General features: G+C 35.5%; 1 protein-coding gene across 2 annotated transcripts; it reads left to right on the top strand.

The window, feature by feature from the left end:
• The first annotated feature begins 1,262 nt into the window (after positions 1-1,262).
• Positions 1,263-14,776, top strand: LOC111143541 (transmembrane p24 trafficking protein 5). 2 transcript variants are annotated; one of them, XM_022497368.1, is made up of 5 exons: positions 1,300-1,755; positions 7,581-7,678; positions 11,636-11,819; positions 13,875-13,927; positions 14,504-14,629. In XM_022497368.1, exons 1-5 carry the CDS (start codon positions 1,567-1,569, stop codon positions 14,565-14,567), a joined length of 588 nt encoding a protein of 195 aa, XP_022353076.1. In that variant the 5' UTR covers positions 1,300-1,566; the 3' UTR covers positions 14,568-14,629. The 2 variants fall into 2 exon arrangements, with proteins under 2 accessions (XP_022353075.1, XP_022353076.1); XM_022497367.1 differs by lacking the exon at positions 13,875-13,927 and having other exon boundaries at positions 1,263-1,755; positions 14,506-14,776.
• Positions 14,777-18,178: the final 3,402 nt, after the last annotated feature.

Here is an 18,178-nt window from a genome sequence, read left to right as displayed (position 1 = left end):
TGCTTTATCTTTTCAACATCATCTATAGGATGGTGAAGGAAAAAAGGGTAGTACAGACAAGCTGGATAAATTCCAAAATGTCATTCGATGTTAAGTTTAAACTAAATCAGGCTTTACATCTAACGTCTTCTATGTATCTTTTTTTTTAAGATTTTATTTTATTTATTTGACAGAGATCACAAGTAAGGCAGAGCAGCAGGCAGAGAGAGAGGGGGAAGCAGGCTCCCTGCTGAGCAGAGAGCCCGATGTGGGGCTCTATTCCAGGAACCTGGGATCATGACCTGAGCCCAAGGCAGAGGCTTAACCCACTGAACCACCCAGGCGCCCCTCTTCTATGTATCTTAATGTAACAATTCCCTAAAACTTCTTAAGTACCAATGAATACATTTGCTTTTAATTTTTTTTCCTTCTGAGCCATTTATTTTCAAATGAAGACTTTTCTTCCCTTCAACTTATAGTAGGTTATAAAAGTCTATTTTAACTGCCTTTACATACGTGGAAAAGGGCATCATGCTACCTACAGGCCCTGACCAGATCCTCTGCTGGTCCTAACAACGCGTCGGTAGCTCTACGCTCACGCACACCCGTCAACACTGAAAAACAGGTGTTTTTTATAAACCTTGTACGTAAAGGATGGGCTGTAGTCGAAAAAAGATTCCTCATTTGGGAAGGGGGTTATAGATTTATGGCGTATGGTCCAGTTACCAAGAACTCTCAATTTAACAGCACTGATCCTACGTTCATCTAAAAGAAGCGGATTAAAACAGGACATCTTCCTCCGATTTCTCATGTAAAATAAAAGCCTGCAGAGCAGCGTCCGTAGCAAGGGTGAAGACGCGAAGCGCGTCCGAGGGTGCTGGGAGGGAAAGGAACAAAACTCCCCCAGGTAGGCCTGTTTTCACCCTCCAAGGAGCAGTCACTCACCACCCAAGTCGTAGTTGGGAGGTAGACCCACCTGACAACAGCGCGCGCCGCGCTCTAGTCCGCGTTCAGAAGCCTCGTACCCTCTCCCGAGCTCGGGGCGTGTAAGCATCAAACACTCCACGCGGGGAACAAGGGAACACCGCGGCACGGAGTTCGAACCGCCGCGGGAGCCGTTGGGGACGCGCCTACCCGCCGCGGCCCCGCCCCCCGCGCAGGCTCTGCGTGTGGCGACGCAAAGGGGTGGGGCCTGTCGGGACTCGTGGTCTGCGAGCGCGTCCAAGCCCGCTCGCCCGGAACTACATTTCCCACAATTACCCCAAAGACTCCCATTGGTGTGGGGGAAGCCAGGGGAACCTGCCGCCCGCGTGTGAGGCGGAGCGCGCTCTCGCCGGGCCTGAAGGGGCCGACACCCAGAAGGGTGCGGAAAAGGACTGGTGGCCCCGCCCCTCGGTCCCCACCCTTCGGAGGCCGGCGTTTCCCGCTCTGAGGGATCTTGTGCCGCCGCCGCGGCCGCCACCTGGGGTTCCTTCAGGCGCGGGGTTTCCCTGCCAGCCACAAGGAGTCCAGGGAAGAAAAGCGGAGCCTAGGTGCCAATAACCCATACCTCCCGCGTCTCTTCCGCCCGAGATCGCCCCGGCAGGGATGGGCGACAAGATCTGGCTACCCTGCCCGGTGCTCCTCCTGGCCACTCTCTTCTCAGTGCTGCTGCCGGGGGCGGCCGGCTTCACGCCCTCCTTAGACAGCGACTTCACGTTCACCCTTCCGGCCGGCCAGAAGGAGTGTTTCTACCAGCCCATGCCCCTGAAGGCCTCGCTGGAGATTGAGTACCAAGTAAGTGCGGAGGGTGAGCCAGCCTCCTTTATCCCAGCTACACTGCGTTTTCGCCTCGCACCCGCTTGGAAACTTCTTGTGGACTCCCGGGAGTGGTGAAGAGGCAAGGGCCGCCGGGGTAGCCGGCTCGCTCCGCGCAGGCGCGCGAGGCTTGGCTCTCCCGGGGCCGGGGACCTAGAAGTTAGGCGGGACCTGGAATTGACTACCCTCCCTCTCCCCTTTCCTCCAGTCGGAAAGAGGCCAGCGCTGGTGATCTTGGTAGTGTTCCCTTTTGTTTCATAATTCGCCCATCGCCTTGCTAACCAGCACATGCTCCAGTATTGGGAATTTCGCAATACAGGACTGATAACACGTTCTCCTTCATCATTGGAGGAGATGATGACACTTGGTTTGCTATCGCCACCACGCTCACCCAGTTCCGGCATTATAAATCTTCCCTGTCATTGCTTCATTTAAGGATTTTTGAATTGTGAACTTGTGATTATCACTAAATCCGATTTTGGAATATTTTGAAAGGAGCTCTTGATGTATTTAATGGGGTACCCTTCCTTCTCAGTTACATATTTTTAAATCAAGCAATATTTAATTGTATATTAAAACTTTATGACTTTTAATTCATCATTGTAGGCATTTCCCCCATATCATTGTTTTCTTTTTAGTGTCTTCATAATATTATGTGGGGATTTGCCTTAATTTATGTAGTCATTGTGACAGTGGGTAATTTCTTAGAAGAAATCTTGTTAGTTCCACACAGCTAATTTTGATGTTTCTGGGTAGCACTAAGAAAAAAAACAGGATGCATTGGTGTGGTTCCCCTTTTAATTTTTTCACAGATTACTTAATTTATAATAAGATTTTTTAGATTGATGCAAAGAATTTTTTCAACAATTACTGTCGTGTTAAGTTATGTAGAATTTTCATCGGAAGGAAACTTAGAATTAAATTATTTATAGATATTTAAGGGAAGCAATAGCGCAGTGTCTGAAGTCATATATAGGCAAAATTGGGGCTAGAACGCAACATTTATTGATTTCCAGTGTAGTTCAAAAGTTCATTTACTATGTGCCAGTAATTGGCAGGTGGGAGGCCAGGATGGGAGGAGTGTGGATAAGATGACCAACTATTACACGGACAAAAAATAGCATCCGTTTTTTAAGGATCTAATTATTTAAGGGATACTGTGCTAATAAACAGCTAATTTCAATAAAGTATCGTTAAGTGCTCCTAGAGGACAGCCACTTCTCAGGTGTTTCAGAAAAGGATTCCTGGAGAAAATAAATTTGAATTCTGAAAGATGCTTAAGTGAGACAAGAATGCAAGGAAGGAGAGGCATTTCAGGAAAAGGAATAAAACACAAATAGTTACAAAAATGCATAGTGTGTTTTGTTGGTGGGCAGTATGTGCACACTACAAGTGCTGAGTTTTTATTAGACCTAAAGACTGTAAAATCTAAGGTGAGAGTAGAAATAAAATAGACTAGAGAGGTCAGGAGGCTGGATCATGGATCATGAATCTTAGCCTCGTGTGCCATGCCGAGTGGCTTTGCCCTTGTTCTGTACAAGGGCCATTGAAGATATAAGCAGCATGGTAACAGAAATGTTTTCCAGATACATCACTGGGTACAATGTGGAAAAAGAGGGCAAAATTTGAGGCAAGGAAACCCAACTGGGGGTTAGTGAAATAATCCATGTAAGAAACAATTTGTATTATTTGAAAATTCCTTAATATTTATCCAGGTGTTAGTAATAGGGGGGAATTGTATATGAACTACTGACCTCTTAGCATTATAAGACCTGTAGAGATAAAATGCTTGGGTTGAAATCCTAACTCTGTCACTTACTACCTATGTAATTGGAACAAGTCACTTAACCTCTTGCTTGTAGAATAAAGATAATAGTAATTACCTCATAGAGTTGATTTGAAAAAATGAATTAGTAAGTGTTCAGAGACCATCCCTGACACTAGTAAATAGGCAGTGAATGTTGATTTTAATACATTTATGTTTCTAGAGTTATACAGCTGGCTTGGTTTAACTTTATGGTCTGCATCTTTAGTCACTCTTAAAGGGACTGATACCCCGAAGTAATCCCCCTAAACAACTTAATTGTTTTGATTGAAGAAAGAAGTAAAATGATTTAATGTCTGTAGTCCTAGACAAGGTTGAGGGGTTTGTAGGGTAAGAGATAATCTTCAACTTTTTGTTTGCATTTTCCAACTGCATGATTAATTTTCCAATAACAAGCTACTGCTTTTTTGTCTTAGTTTTTAAAATGTCAGGGAACAGACATTCCAGACATTGCCCTTGGGTTACTGTGTCATACTGAAAATGTTTAACATTTGTTACTTTTCAGCTTTAGGACACTTTTAGAATAATTGACAAGCCCCACATTATATTAAGTTCTTGAAAATTTTAAATGTCAATACATAAATCTTATGAATAAACTAGATCGTTCAGTCAACTTTTTAAAAATCATTCCTAAGTGCTTAATTTGTTGGAGCACTATGCCAAGTGCTGCAGATATAATGGTGAGTAAAAATATAGTCCATGTTCTCATACAATCTAGTATGGAAGAAGACCGTAATCAGACTTTACAAATAAATGTAAAATTATAACTCTAATAAGTGCTATGAAGGTAGGTTATAAGGAGGTTTAATAGGAGGACTTAATTGCATCTGGGAATTGAGAGAAGACATTCCAGAAGTAGAGTTCAGATCTGTAGAAAAATCAGTCTTATTAGGCACAAGGGGGTGATTTAAATTGGCATTGATGAAGAAGACAGAAAAAAGCCTTTGAGGAGCTGAAAGACTGTTACAATAACAGTACAGACTAGGGGGAGTGGCACTCATCATCTTCTAGTGAAATTATAGGGAAGTTTAGTTTCAGATTATGGTGTTTTTTAAATAAATATTTTTATGTTTTAAAATTGTGTTTTATAGGGACACGTGGGTGGCTCAGTCAGTTAAGTGTCTGCCTTCAGCTCAGGTCATGATCCTAGGGTCCTGGGATCGAGTCCCACGTCAGGTTCCCAGCTCAGCGGAGAGCCTGCTTCTCCTCCTTCCTCTGCCCCTCCACCTGTTTGTGTTTTGTTTCTCTTTCTCAAATAAATAAATAAAATCTTTTTTTTAAAATTGTGTTTTATATATTTTTAAGTTATCTTCTGTGTTCTTGTTTTTAACAATTTCATTAAGCCTGACAGCCACTACCAATAGTATCTTTTAAACCCTGTTTTACTGAAATCTTTGTTAGATCTTTTTTTTTTTTTTAAGATTTTATTTATTTATTTGACAGAGAGAGACACAGAAAGACAGGGAACACAAGCAGGGGGAGTGTGGGAGGGAGAAGTAGGCTCTACTGAGCCAGGAGCCCAATGTGGGGCTCAATCCCAGGACCCTGGGATCATGACCTGAGTTGAAGGCAGACGCTTAACAACTGAGCCACCCAGGAGCCCCTTTGTTAGATCTCTTATATTCTGATGTAATACGTATCTTTTTTGGTTTTTTAGAGGATACCTTTGAGTAATTCTTTTAAAATGCTTTGAGTCCTTGGACAAACTTTTGCTTTCACTTTAATATAATTTTCTTTTACTTGGGATCATTGAAGGCATGGCTGTATTGTTTTTTTGCAACTAGTATTATATGTAAGAATTCTGATGCCAATCCCAATTCTTGTTTTACAATTCTCTACTACTTATCACTGGAAGTTTCTAGGTTGTTCTTTTTAAATCCTTAGGGAAAGTCAGTAGGATTTTATCTTTCACATCTATTAGCACCTTCCAGTCTAAAGATTTTTATCTTTTGAAGTAAGAATTTTTGTTCTCTTATTTGATGATTTCCTCCCTTCATTTCTCTTGAGTCTCTTCTTTGAAATGCTTGTTAGATATCTGAAATCTTTAGCTCAGTCCTTCACTAAGGGTTTTACCATTTTTCTCATACTTTTCACCTGTACTTTTTTAACCTTGTTCTGAGAATTCCTTGGTTCCTTCCAGTTCTCTGATTTTTAGTCTCTGTCCATATTCATTCTGCTGTCATTACATTGGTTAAGGCTTTATTTTGGCAACAGCGTTTTTTATCTTGTTTTTTTCATACCAGTAACCTCATTTTTATGGATTACATATTCTTAAATTTCTCTGAGGATATATGTATGAAGAAACATTTGAATTGTTTATATTAACTATTTTTTCAGAATTTAATCCTTGTAGTAAAACTAGTAACATGAAAAAGAGGGCATTGATTTCAACAAATGTGTTTCTCTAGTGTGTTTCAGTGAGAATTTTGAGATTGATAACTATTGGTAGCTGGACATATCCTTTGCTCAGTGGACTATCTTCCAGAAATTCCTTACTCTTCATGTCTGTTAACAGTCTTCCTAGATTTCCAGTGTTGTTATTTATATCATTATATATTTTCTTCATTTTATTGGGATTTGAAGATGAAAGAGAATTATGTATTTAGCTAGCTATTTGAAACTACTTCTATTGATAAGTAAGTAGAGCACAAGAACAGGTAATTTTTTTTTATATCATTCCATTGGAGGGAGACAAACCATAAGCAACTCTTTTTTTTTTTTAAAGATTTTTTTTTTTTAAGATTTTATTTATTTTATTTGACAGACAGAGATCACAAGTAGGCAGAGAGGCAGGCAGAGAGATAGAGAGAGGAAGAAGCAGGCTTGCCGCTGAGCAGAGAGCCCGATGTGGGGCTCGATCCCAGGACCCTGGGATCATGACCCGAGCTGAAGGCAGAGGCTTTAACCCACTGAGCCACCCAGGCGCCCCCCATAAGCAACTCTTAATCTCAGGAAACAAACTGAGGGTTGCTGGAGGGGAGAGGAGTGGGAGGGATGGGGTGGCTGGGTGATGGACATTGGGGAGGGTATGTGCTATGGTGAGTGCTGTGAGTTGTGTAAGACTGATGATTCACAGACCTGTATCCCTGAAGCAAATAATACATTATATGTTTAAAAAAAAAAAAAAAGCCACCAAGAAAAAGAAAATGGAGTGTTAAATAAGAAAAAGAGTAGTTATCAGAAAAAAACTGCTGAGTTCAAGTTTTGACCTTGCCTTCATTGACTGTATCTACCTTGAGAAAAGTGTTTCTCTCTGCCTCTTTTTTCCCCCGTTTGTTCTGCTGTTTGGTTCTTTTGTTTTACTGAGAACATTAAGATCTATCTCTTAGAGTTGCTGTGAGGAAATTAACCCAGATAAAACACTTAAAACAGTGTGTGGCATACACTGTAATTGTTAGCTATTATCATCATTTTGGGATTGTAAAGGAACAGACTCTCTTCACTGACCAGTAAGCATATAGCCTACTTGAAGTATTCAGTTCATATTGGGGGAATAATAAGTGAATGCACTGAAGAAGTCAGCTGGAGTCAGATCATGGAATGTTTGAGTTCTGGGTTAAGAAATAGCTAATTATTATTTTATTGAAGAGGAAACAAACTCAGGAAAGTTACATAGCATGCTCTAAATTGCCTAAGTAAAAAGGTTTACCATTTGAACTCCCTTCTGTGTTTCCTTCCACTCTACAGGGCTTCTCAATCAAGGCACCATTTTAGGAAGATTATTACAGTAATAGTTATAAGGCCTAAAGTTAGGTGATGGCAACAGAATTGGTAAGAAAGCTCCAAAATAATGGAATTGCATTGGATGATCTTTGTGCTCCTTTCTAGGCCTTACATGCATCGTTGACTTTCTTTACCTAAGTTTAGAAAGAAAATCTTTTCATTAAAAAAAAAAATCTTTCATCATGTGATTTACTTTATATATTTTTTATTTTCAGATTTTGTAATGTGTGTTCTTTTCTTTTGTGCTTTTCTACAGGTTTTAGATGGAGCAGGATTAGATATTGATTTCCATCTTGCCTCTCCAGAAGGAAGAACCTTAGTTTTCGAACAAAGAAAATCAGATGGAGTTCACACGTAAGTGATCTCTTAGTTGAGTTCCTTGGGCTAAGTAATGCCAGTGGACTATCTGCAGGGCAGGGAAATTTAGCACTTTTAATCCATACATCAGTATTAAATGATTCCATATGAACATTTTAAACAGTCCTAGATAGTGGTCTATCATAAACTAAAATGTCTTTCATTGACTTTTTTCTCTTTTTATTTCCTTTCTTAAAAAAACAAGTACAGTACATCTTTGTGTGTATGTTTTATATGTGTATGCATGTAAAAGTTGGGGTTTTTCTCACTCAAACCTCATTCTTTTTAGATAATTAGAAGATGTGATAGTAAAAGGTACGACCATAGGAAACCAGAAAGAAAGAAAATAACTTGTTGTAAGTTTAGAGTTTGAAAAAAGGCTACATGTGCTCTCTTAATCTCACTTCTCTTTTTTGTATCTCAGTGGTGTGTTTCCCTGTTCATTCTATGATTTTACTGTAGCACTTTGTTTACTTATTGCATTAAAACTAAACTGTGAGTTTACAGGAAGAAGAAAAGCAAATACAATCTAATATTTGCCATAAACTAGGCTTTGCATTTTATATGCTTCAAATTAATCATTCCAACCCACCAAGAGAGATTATTTGATTCCTCAATTCCCATTTTGCAGACAAGGAGGCTCAGAGAAGTTAAGTAAGTCTGAAGGGATACACATTTATTAAGAGGAGGAAGCAGGATGGATCAGAATTTTTGCTTTCTACCATATGATGCTTAGAACATCTCTGGCACATAGCACTATGTAAGTACTAGCTATTATAGTTACTGGTCTTTGTTAACCAGCATACTTGGCATGTAATTGATAGTAAATACTAAATACATGGATGAATGAATGAGGAGGAAAATATCCCAACTATGATACTCTTTTCAGAGTGCTTTATTTTTATTTAATTTTTAAATTTTTTATATTTTTTAATTTTTTAAGGTTTTTCTATTTAAAACGTTTTTAAATTTCTTATCTTTTATTAAAGTGCTTTTTTTTTTTTTTTTTAATTTTTTTTTTTTTTTTTTTTTTGACAGACGAAGATCACAAGTAGGCAGAGAAGCAGGCAGAGAGAGAGGAGGAAGCAGGCTCTCCGCAGAGCAGAGAGCCCGATGCAAGGCTCGATCCCAGGACCCTGGGATCATGACCTGAGCTGAAGGCAGAGGCCTTAACCCACTGAGCCACCCAGGTGCCCCTAAAGTGCTTTTTAAAATGGCATTTTACCTCTGCCATATCATGCCAGGTCAGAAAAAGATACTTGTATAAATTATTAATAAGTAAAATAGAGAAACAGATTTAAAGTCAGTTTCGATTGATATATTTTGAACTTTGCTTTCTCTTTGATAGTTATATGAACAGAAACTAAAAATGTAGTTCGTTTTTAAATTTCAGAATCTAGAAAATCTGTAGAATTTGTCATTTTTTTTCCTCCAATTTTCTCTTTTCCTTTAGAGATAAATTAAGATTAACTGTTAGCAGAAAAAGGTACCTTATTACTTTCCTGCATAGAATTACCTCTCATTAAACCAGTGGGGGATAAAAGAATTAGTTTGTAAGAGTAAATGTTAACATTAACATTTATTGAGTTCTTTCAATGTGCCAAGCTACTGTTCTAAGCACTTTATATATATTTTTTTTTATTCTCTCCGCAGTCCTATGAGGTACATGATTTATCATGTTATCAATAAAGAAATTGAGGCATAGAGCCCTAAAGTAGGTTAATGAAAGTTACACAGCTAGTGAACAGCAGAGCCAGGATTTAAAACCAGGCTGTCCAACTCACTCTTAATCGCTACACCCAATTTACAAATCTACTTTCTAAAAAATCATATTTAAATAAAATTTTATCGGGGCACCTGGGTGGCTCAGTAGGTTAAAGCTTCTGCCTTTGGCTCAGGTCATGATCCCAGGGTCCTGGGATCGAGCACCGCATCGGGCTCTCTGCTCAGCAGGGAGCTACTTCCCTTCCTTTCCCTCTGCCTGCCTCTCTGCCTACTTGTGATCTCTGTCTTTCAAATAAATAAATAAAATCTTAAAAATAAATAAGTAAATAAAATTTTATCTTTAGCTATATTAACTTTTTAAAGGTCGGTTATAAAGTATCTCTGTTATGGCACTGAAATTTTTTTTTTAAATCCTTAAAACAAATACTGTCTTTTCAGAAGGCAGGGTTAGTAAAAATGTCTCCAAACAGAACTATAAACAGCTTAAGTAATACCTATTGGCTGGCACTTCCAGGAATGAGAAGTCTGTTTGTGTGTTTATATTTTTCTAGACAACTGAATTAACATTACTATAACTCTTAACCAGAATTTATCCGTTCTGGACTACTGCTTCTACTTGAAGGGAAAATTAACTCTGCTGTTTTTATTTGGATAAAATTTTGTATCATTTATAGTATTAAAGTTCCTTCCTACTAAAAGCCTACTAAAAGTCAACACAGATTTAGAAAGAGATTAGTATAGGAATGACTATGAAGTAGTAAAACATCTGTTTTTTTTTCCATACACATGCTGAAGTTCATCCATGTGTCAGTGCTTCTCAAACTTTCTTCTTTTTTACTCTTTTTTACTCTTCTCCCCATGCAACCTTTCTAGACTTTTCTGTCTCATAACCAAGCCATGAAATTTTAAAACCAGTTTTTGTACTGTTTATCTGTACTTTACATGTAAAAAGAGTAAGTACAAAGCTTCTCCTTTTTATCCATTGCAGGGTTAAGAATGGCTAAATAACGTTCAGTTAAATAAAATTAAACAAAATTAAGAGTTAAATTTAAAAGTGATTAAAATTGAACTTTACACAAAAGTCGTAACATTTTTTTTCCTTTTAAAATTGTTCCCCACTGTATTCGCCAGTATATTCTTCAAGCTTCTTCCAAAGGTTAAATACATCCTCAAGACAAAGGTTTGTCATGACTGAGGAGATTGCAAGGAATGCAGACAGGCTCTGAGCAGTACTATAGAAAAGAAAGATCAATTAACATGAGAGTCAGAAAACCAAGCTTCGTCTATGCCTATGACAGGCTGTGTGATCATAGGCAAGTATTTTAATTTATGTGAACCTTATTTTACTTACCTTGAAAAGGTCAGTTATGCCTACTTGCAAATATGATGGTAAGGATTAAAAGAACTAAAATAGTGTATAAATTATAAAGGGGTATATAAGTATTGGCTATTTTTTATTTATAGTATATATGTTAAGATCCAGTCAAATTGCTGAGTACTTCTCTCTTATGCTTAAACTAAGTTGGATATAGGGGTAGAAAAGAAGTGGAGATTGAGTTAAAGAATCAGATGTTGTAGGCCAATTATTTTGAATGTGAAGCTAATGAGACCAAGGTACAAGTTTAACTTAGCTGTGAGTGGTATTTATTCTGAAAGCTAATACCACTAAGAGTAGATCTCCGTTTGTTGGCCACTGACCCTTAATCTTTGTGAACCTATGTTATTATAAAGATGTTCTTAATCTGTAGGAGGCCTGGAAGAAAGCATTTAGAACAATCCATCACTTTTGAAAACAAAAGGCAGTTTAGAAAGTAATCTCAATTAAAGGGGAGGTTTGTGGTCATATTTGCATATGAATTGAACTCATGATAAATTACTCCTAATATATAAATATTAAAGATCATTGTGAGGTATCATGTATCTATGTTTTTAATCCTATCCTTTTCCAAAAATTAGGTCAAGATCTTTTACCATAACTTCCTGAGTAAATGCCAAGCACATCTAAGTTACAACCACATATATAAAATAAATATATATTTCCATATATATTTCCAGGTTGCCTCTTTCCCAAGATATTTTAAATTATCTTTCAATACTAAGGAAGTATTTTTATCAGCAAACTATCCAATTACTACTATAAACTATGTTATTTCTTACCTCTAGTAGTTTTTCCTTTGATCCCAAATAGGAAGTACAGATAACTGAACACATGTACTTTTTTTAATACAGGGTAGAGACTGAAGATGGTGACTACATGTTCTGCTTTGATAATACATTCAGCACCATTTCTGAGAAGGTGATTTTCTTTGAATTAATCCTGGATAATATGGGAGAACAGGAGCATGAACAAGAGGACTGGAAGAAATATATTACTGGCACAGACATGTTGGACATGAAACTGGAAGACATCCTGGTCAGTATGGTCTCTTAATAAATAAAAATTATCCAGAGGTCTGTGTGATAGGCACTGAAATAAGCATTTTCTCTGCATTATCTCATGTAATCTTTACTTAATTCTATGAGGATTATTTATCTTCATCTTTCCAAAGAGGAAATTGTGGTTTAGGGGAGATGAAGTAATGTTTGTCACATAACCAGAGAGGGGGAAACTAGAATTTGAACAGACTCTTCTTAACTATAAACACCCTTAGTGTTCACAAACAGAAGAATGTAATGATCTATAGCATACTTGCACAGAGAAAAAAGTTGAGCAATTTGTAAACACTTAAGGTGTTATAGTCATTTTTCCCACAGCATAATTTTTATAACATGAAATTTCTTATTAATTGATTAATTTGGGAACACTGTTTATATCACTCAGACCAGACCTAGCAGTTACTGGAAACTAGGACTACATTCAAGAGTAAAACCTTTTAGAATATGGCCTCTTTGTTTGAATTTCTCTACCATATACATGCATAATGAAATGTGCATGTGTAAGAATCTATTTGTTAATAGTACTGGTGATGGGGGAAAAGGTCACTACCCTTCAGCCACAGGTAGACATAATCAAATGATAGAATTTACTGAGTGATATTTATAAATAGCGTATATAGCTGTATTGTAGAAATTCCTGCAAGAGAAATAACATGGTCATTGCAAATTAAAACTGTGTAAACCCTAATAGTCTTATAACCTGGATTTTTAAAAATAACATATTTTGATCACTTGAGGTTTTTTAGGAAAGCAGCTGTCAAATAGCAGAAGAGACATACTTGTGTGTAGATCAGTTAGCTTAAGAAGTCAGAAAATTAGCCGGTCGTGTATGTGTGATTGCTTAGTGACTGAGCCCTCAGAGCCTTGGTTTCCTCACCTGCAAAATGGGGATAGGGTTGTGAGGATGAAATAAGGAATGATGTGTGTCTAAGTGCTTTTAAACAGTGTATCGCGTAATGAATATTAGTTTTCTTACCTTTTCCACTGGTGTTACTATGAATGCAAACTGAAAGGATTAAGTTTGATAGGTATAAATTTTTACAACGATAGTTTTTTATCTCAACATAATTTCCCATGTATATATCTTTTAAATTTCAATCATATTAACTTACTCTTCCATTTTAAATTTATTTTGCCAACAAAACTAAAACACTAGTACTTATAAATCTTATTAGTACTTCACTGGATTCCCAAGAGATTTAATTCATTCACATGGTTAAACAAAATGACAAGTTCAGACTCAAATATGGATTAAATACTAACAGGCCTTTTTTTTTTTTTTCTTTTTTTAAAGAAAAATGTCTTTCAGGAGCTTTATTTCCCAAAAATTTGTATCATAACAGCAAACTTTGATAAATAATTTTGTATTTGGTTATCATTGCTGTAATATTGGAAAGAACTATGCATGATCTTTTTATTTGGGGATCTGAATTCCTTATTTTTCTAGAAAATATTTATATTACTAGGTAATTTGCTTCACAGAAATGCCCAAATGATAAATATTACACTTTGTAGTTTTGTAGGTTTAGCAGAAAGTCTGAAATTTTGAGTATAGTTTTTGCTTAAATAAGGATTTTAAGCAAGATGACTATCCAGGAAAATCTGTTTCTAGTATTTTCTTATTTTTCCCATAAGTATATTGAGCCCTGCACAATGCACAGTTGAACTGTGCAGGTCTACTTACGCACAGATTTTTTTCAGTAAATGTATTTTCTCTTATGATTCTCTTAGTAACATTTTCATTTCGCTAGCTTACTTTATTGTAGGAATACAGTATGTAATGTATATAATATATATAACAGGAAATGTGTAGACTGTTTATGTAAGGCTTCTGGTCAACAGTATGCTATTGGTAAAGGTTTTCGGGAATCAAAGGTTTTATGTGGATTTTTAACTCTGCAGGGCAGTGGTCTCTCTAACCCTCATGTTGTTCAAGGGTCAGCTGTACTTTGACATCATTTCAAATCTCAACTTAATTTTAACTTACATTCATAAAGCCCTTTTATAGTTTTTAAATCACTTCCCTCACCAGGACTCTACTATAAAAATAGGTTTTTCAGAAGATGTGCAACTTAGAGTGCATCTTGATAAGCTTGTTTTACAAATGTAATCTTGGAACATTTTTGTACTAAAAAATAACACTTTGGGATGTATAATATGTATATAAAAAATTGGAAGGTTTTCTAATTTCACTATTATTTTCTGAGATGAAAACATTGGGTATTTTGCTAGACGCTAAATTGGACAAGACTAACATTCGAAGAAACTACTATAAACACTGTGTATTATATAAAGATATCTAAAAGCTGGGTTTTTGGTTTTTTTTAAACTAGTCTTTTTCTTATGGTTGTGAGGGCTAAGAAATAGTATATATAAAATTCCTGGCACTTTGCTACTGAAATATATTTTCATATTATTTTCAATTTACATTAGCTTTGCTCCTCTGTTAAGTAACTATCTGTAAACAATAATTTAAAGATATCAGGAGAACTGTTACATAAACTTACAGATCTTTAGGTAAGCTAAGGTAGTACCTGTCCCTTAATTAAAATTGTTTGGATCTAAAACTACTATGAGTGTCAGGGTACTGTGACTCACATGTTTAAAATAACTTAAAATTACTGAGCATTCCTTTATAGTAAAATTATTTTATTTATCTCCAGGAATCCATCAACAGTATCAAGGCCAGACTAAGCAAAAGTGGTCATATCCAGACTCTGCTTAGAGCATTTGAAGCTCGTGATCGAAACATACAAGAAAGCAACTTTGATAGAGTCAATTTCTGGTCTATGGTTAACTTAGTGGTAATGGTGGTAGTCTCAGCCATTCAGGTTTACATGCTAAAGAGTCTATTTGAAGATAAGAGGAAAAGTAGAACTTAAAACTTTAGAGTACTTAATACTGAAAAAAAAAAAAAAAGACGGAGAAATGCAATACACTGTTATAATCAAGACCATTAATAGTCTTTTTAAAAAATGTTTTCAGGCATTACAACAAGTGTGAAACGAGTACAATTTTAAGGTGAAAGGAGTCTTCACTTTCATCTGTGCAAGTAATCTTATTGCTTCACTTGTACTTAAGTGTATAGCAGAAATATTTCAGAGTGTAGGTATAATTGAATGAAGCCATATTAATCAGCATTTTCCTGAGTTTGAAAAAATTTTGCAAATGTCATAGGTGATTTAAATAAATGAACTTTTGGGCTAAATGCAACACCAAACATTGTTTTTAAAAGACTGTCTTATCTAGAAGTTTCTTTGTACATGTGGCAATTACAAATTAGAAGTTTTCAGTATATTGAAGTTTCTTTGTAAATGTAGCAATTAAAAATTAAATGTATAATTTTTCAGTATATTAAATTATAAATCATCTGAGAATTACCTAATCATGGATTGGATATATCTTTAGAAAACAAAAACTCAACTTTTCTTTTTATATATGTATCTCTCCTATAATGTAAACAGAAGCATAGCTGTGAAAAACAGATTTGTGAGATTTTTTATAACCAAATATATTTGAATTTAAATATTAGCAAAAGTATTATATACTTAGCTTATATTCCCCAAAGGCCAACATCTTGATAATTCTTAAAAATGCTCAGTCATTATGAAAATTGGAACAGATTTTCTCTTTGAAATGAAGTAGCTAAAGGCTGCTCAGTCTCCATAAGGACACATTTTTTCTAGTCCTTAACTAAGATCTAGAATTTTGAAATTAAATGTGAGGGAAAATAATTTTATTTTTATATTATCTATCAACAGTGTTATGTTAGTTTTAACATGACTACTGACTTGGATAATACATTATTATCAACAGTTGTGAAGGAAATATTGCTTGAAAATCTAGGCCTTAAATAAATACCTCCTTTTCTGAGTTCTCAAAATCAACAACAATCAAGAATTTAGGTAAGCTTGAGAACATCTGATCAAAATTAAGTTCACTTTATTCGAACCATTTTAGATCATAAATTATTTAATATTTGTTTTTCTAATAAATCCTTACTTACATATTTTTTAAAAAAAAGTTCACTTAAATAAACTCTTAAGTATCTGGAATCTGATTGATTAATCATAAAGACCCAATCCTAGTATCAATCATGAGACTAAATCCCAGATAACTGAAGAAACTATACTTGGCTAGGGTTTTATTTTTCTACAGTTGTTTTATTCTGTTTTGAATTGTCTTTTATAAGTATTCAGGTACATTTTATGAAACAAACTCTACTGTAAGGTTTAGCACTGGGTACATACAATTGTTATAACTTTGATTAAATGACCTTTCTGATCACTTTATTTATTGACATTTAAGTAAGTATTTGAAAGCCCACAGAATCCCAAATTTAAAGTCAGTATGTGAATAACTATGTAAATCTCTGCCATCCTTGCTTATTGCAATCTGTGGAGCATTACTCAAATACTAGTAATTTAAATCATTAATTAAATAGAATTTTTAGGTTATACCCATTTGTAATATTAAGACAAATAGGCGTTAGAAACAATCAACTTAAAATTTTGAGTATAGAACCTCTCTGTACATTACTACTGCTGGAATTCTTAATAAGCAATGATCTTGAGAGAATGGTTTCGGTTATTAATTTACAGTCAGAGTGGTACAAAAGAGATTTATTTCCCTCCTTCTTACACCCTTGGGAGGACAAAAAGGTTAGCTATCCCTACTATGAAGCTTTTTAAAAATGAGGTAAATGCCATATATAATTGATTACCTTAACTGGCAAAGAAAATGTTTTAAGTGTCCAGGAGTAGTGCCTACAATACATGCAAAATAAGGGCCAATCACTTATGAAGAAACCTCCCTGTCCCCCTTCTGTTAAACTTATAATGAGAAGCAACCTTACCATACTATAATTAATAAAACAGTACAGATAGAAACTACTGCATCTTTTCTATAAAACTGTGATTAAGAATTCTACCTCTGGCTGGTTACTGTACTGTACTGATTCCTTGTCTAACAATGAATTTGTTAAATTATCTACAATGATTTGTGCCACTGATTTAAACCTATGATTCAGTTTAATGTCTTATCTTATAATGGCCTTATCTGGAAACAAAGAACTTAGGAATATTGAGGACAATTTTATTTTTATAGGCACAAAATGAAGAGTGGGTTTAAGAAGGATGTTACTTGTATTAACCAAAAAAGTATAATGAGCAAAGAATTAAATATTTCTAAAGGCATATAGCTTATCTGCTTTATGGTTTTTTAAATGTCAATATTGAGTTTTGAAATTAAAATTAAGCAACTTACCACTTAATGTCTGAGTTTGTCTTCAGTTTTTAGTTAAACTCTTAAAAATACAATATTTAAGGCCTAGAGTTTATTCTTATTTGCATTTGGGTCATTAATGATATATCATTCTTTCATGTGAATGTCAAGGTTAGAAGGTAAGTGAATGTCAAGGTATAGAAGGTAATTAAGTGGTTGAAGTAGCATGGAAATAAATTATAAATTGAAATGTAATTTTATGTTAAGTATGTTTACTCTTCTTCAGTATTGTTATTATGTCTTAAAATTAACAAAAATTGAGTACCTAGAATTGTAAGCCTCCCCAAATAATTCTTTACCTTAAACTTTTAAAAGATTCAGCATGTAATAACTTCATCTTAATACACAATCGTTTCTAAAATTGATTTATATTGATTGTGAATAGCCATATTAAATGAGCAGTGAATACCGTTCTGAATATAATAAAAATTACAAAGAAAATCTTATGAACCAGTTATTGTAAATGTTGTCTAATCCTTAAAACCTTCATTGATCTCATTTTAGCCATATGTGGCTTCTCCCCTACATTTGAAAACCCATAGTTATCTGTACTTCTGTTTGTCTTTCTACCTTGCACTGGAGTTTTGTTAACATGTGTTTTAATCATCTGTTGCCCAAACATACATTGTAACTATTAGGTGCGCAAAATAAAGAAGCAGGAAAGAAAAAAAAGGGCAAAGGTCACCTCCAAAAGTTTGGAATACTGGCAAATCAAAATTCCTTTGAGCCTATTTCTTTGTCTATAGAAACATTTTTAGATAGCATCTTAAAATTTGGTCAACATCACATTTAAGAGAGTCCAGTGCTTGGTGGAGGTTGGTTATTGGTCATTTCCTTCATACCATCCAGACAACACACTCTTCCCCTATAAGCTGACAGAATTCCTTAGGCACCTTTCTGCTTCTGCACTCCCATCACTTCCAGGTGTCTGGGTTTCTGAAAGGTTTGTGTCATTAAAAACTAGAGCTATGTTAGACTTAATTTCTCTCTGGGAAATTCTCTCTTTTATCTGAAAGAAAATGGCAAGCAGGGAAAAATCTGGAGGTCTTCAAT

The sequence above is a fragment of the Enhydra lutris genome, unplaced genomic scaffold, assembly GCF_002288905.1.
Source record: "Enhydra lutris kenyoni isolate GAN:26980312 unplaced genomic scaffold, ASM228890v2 scaffoldscaffold9, whole genome shotgun sequence".
In the NCBI taxonomy this organism is placed as follows: domain Eukaryota; kingdom Metazoa; phylum Chordata; class Mammalia; order Carnivora; family Mustelidae; genus Enhydra; species Enhydra lutris.
Note: the sequence above shows the minus strand (reverse complement) of the source record. Positions and strands in the feature narration are given on the sequence as shown.

What these genes read in the sequence shown, in the direction of transcription:
- LOC111143541 (XM_022497367.1), top strand. Translation starts at nt 1,567, where the DNA reads ATGGGCGACAAGATCTGGCTACCCTGCCCGGTGCTCCTCCTGGCCACT. An exon ending in AAATCAGATGGAGTTCACAC is followed by an intron (nt 7,679 to 11,635) that starts GTAAGTGATCTC and finishes TTTTTAATACAG; the next exon opens with GGTAGAGACTGAAGATGGTG. An exon ending in TGAAACTGGAAGACATCCTG is followed by an intron (nt 11,820 to 14,505) that starts GTCAGTATGGTC and finishes ATTTATCTCCAG; the next exon opens with GAATCCATCAACAGTATCAA.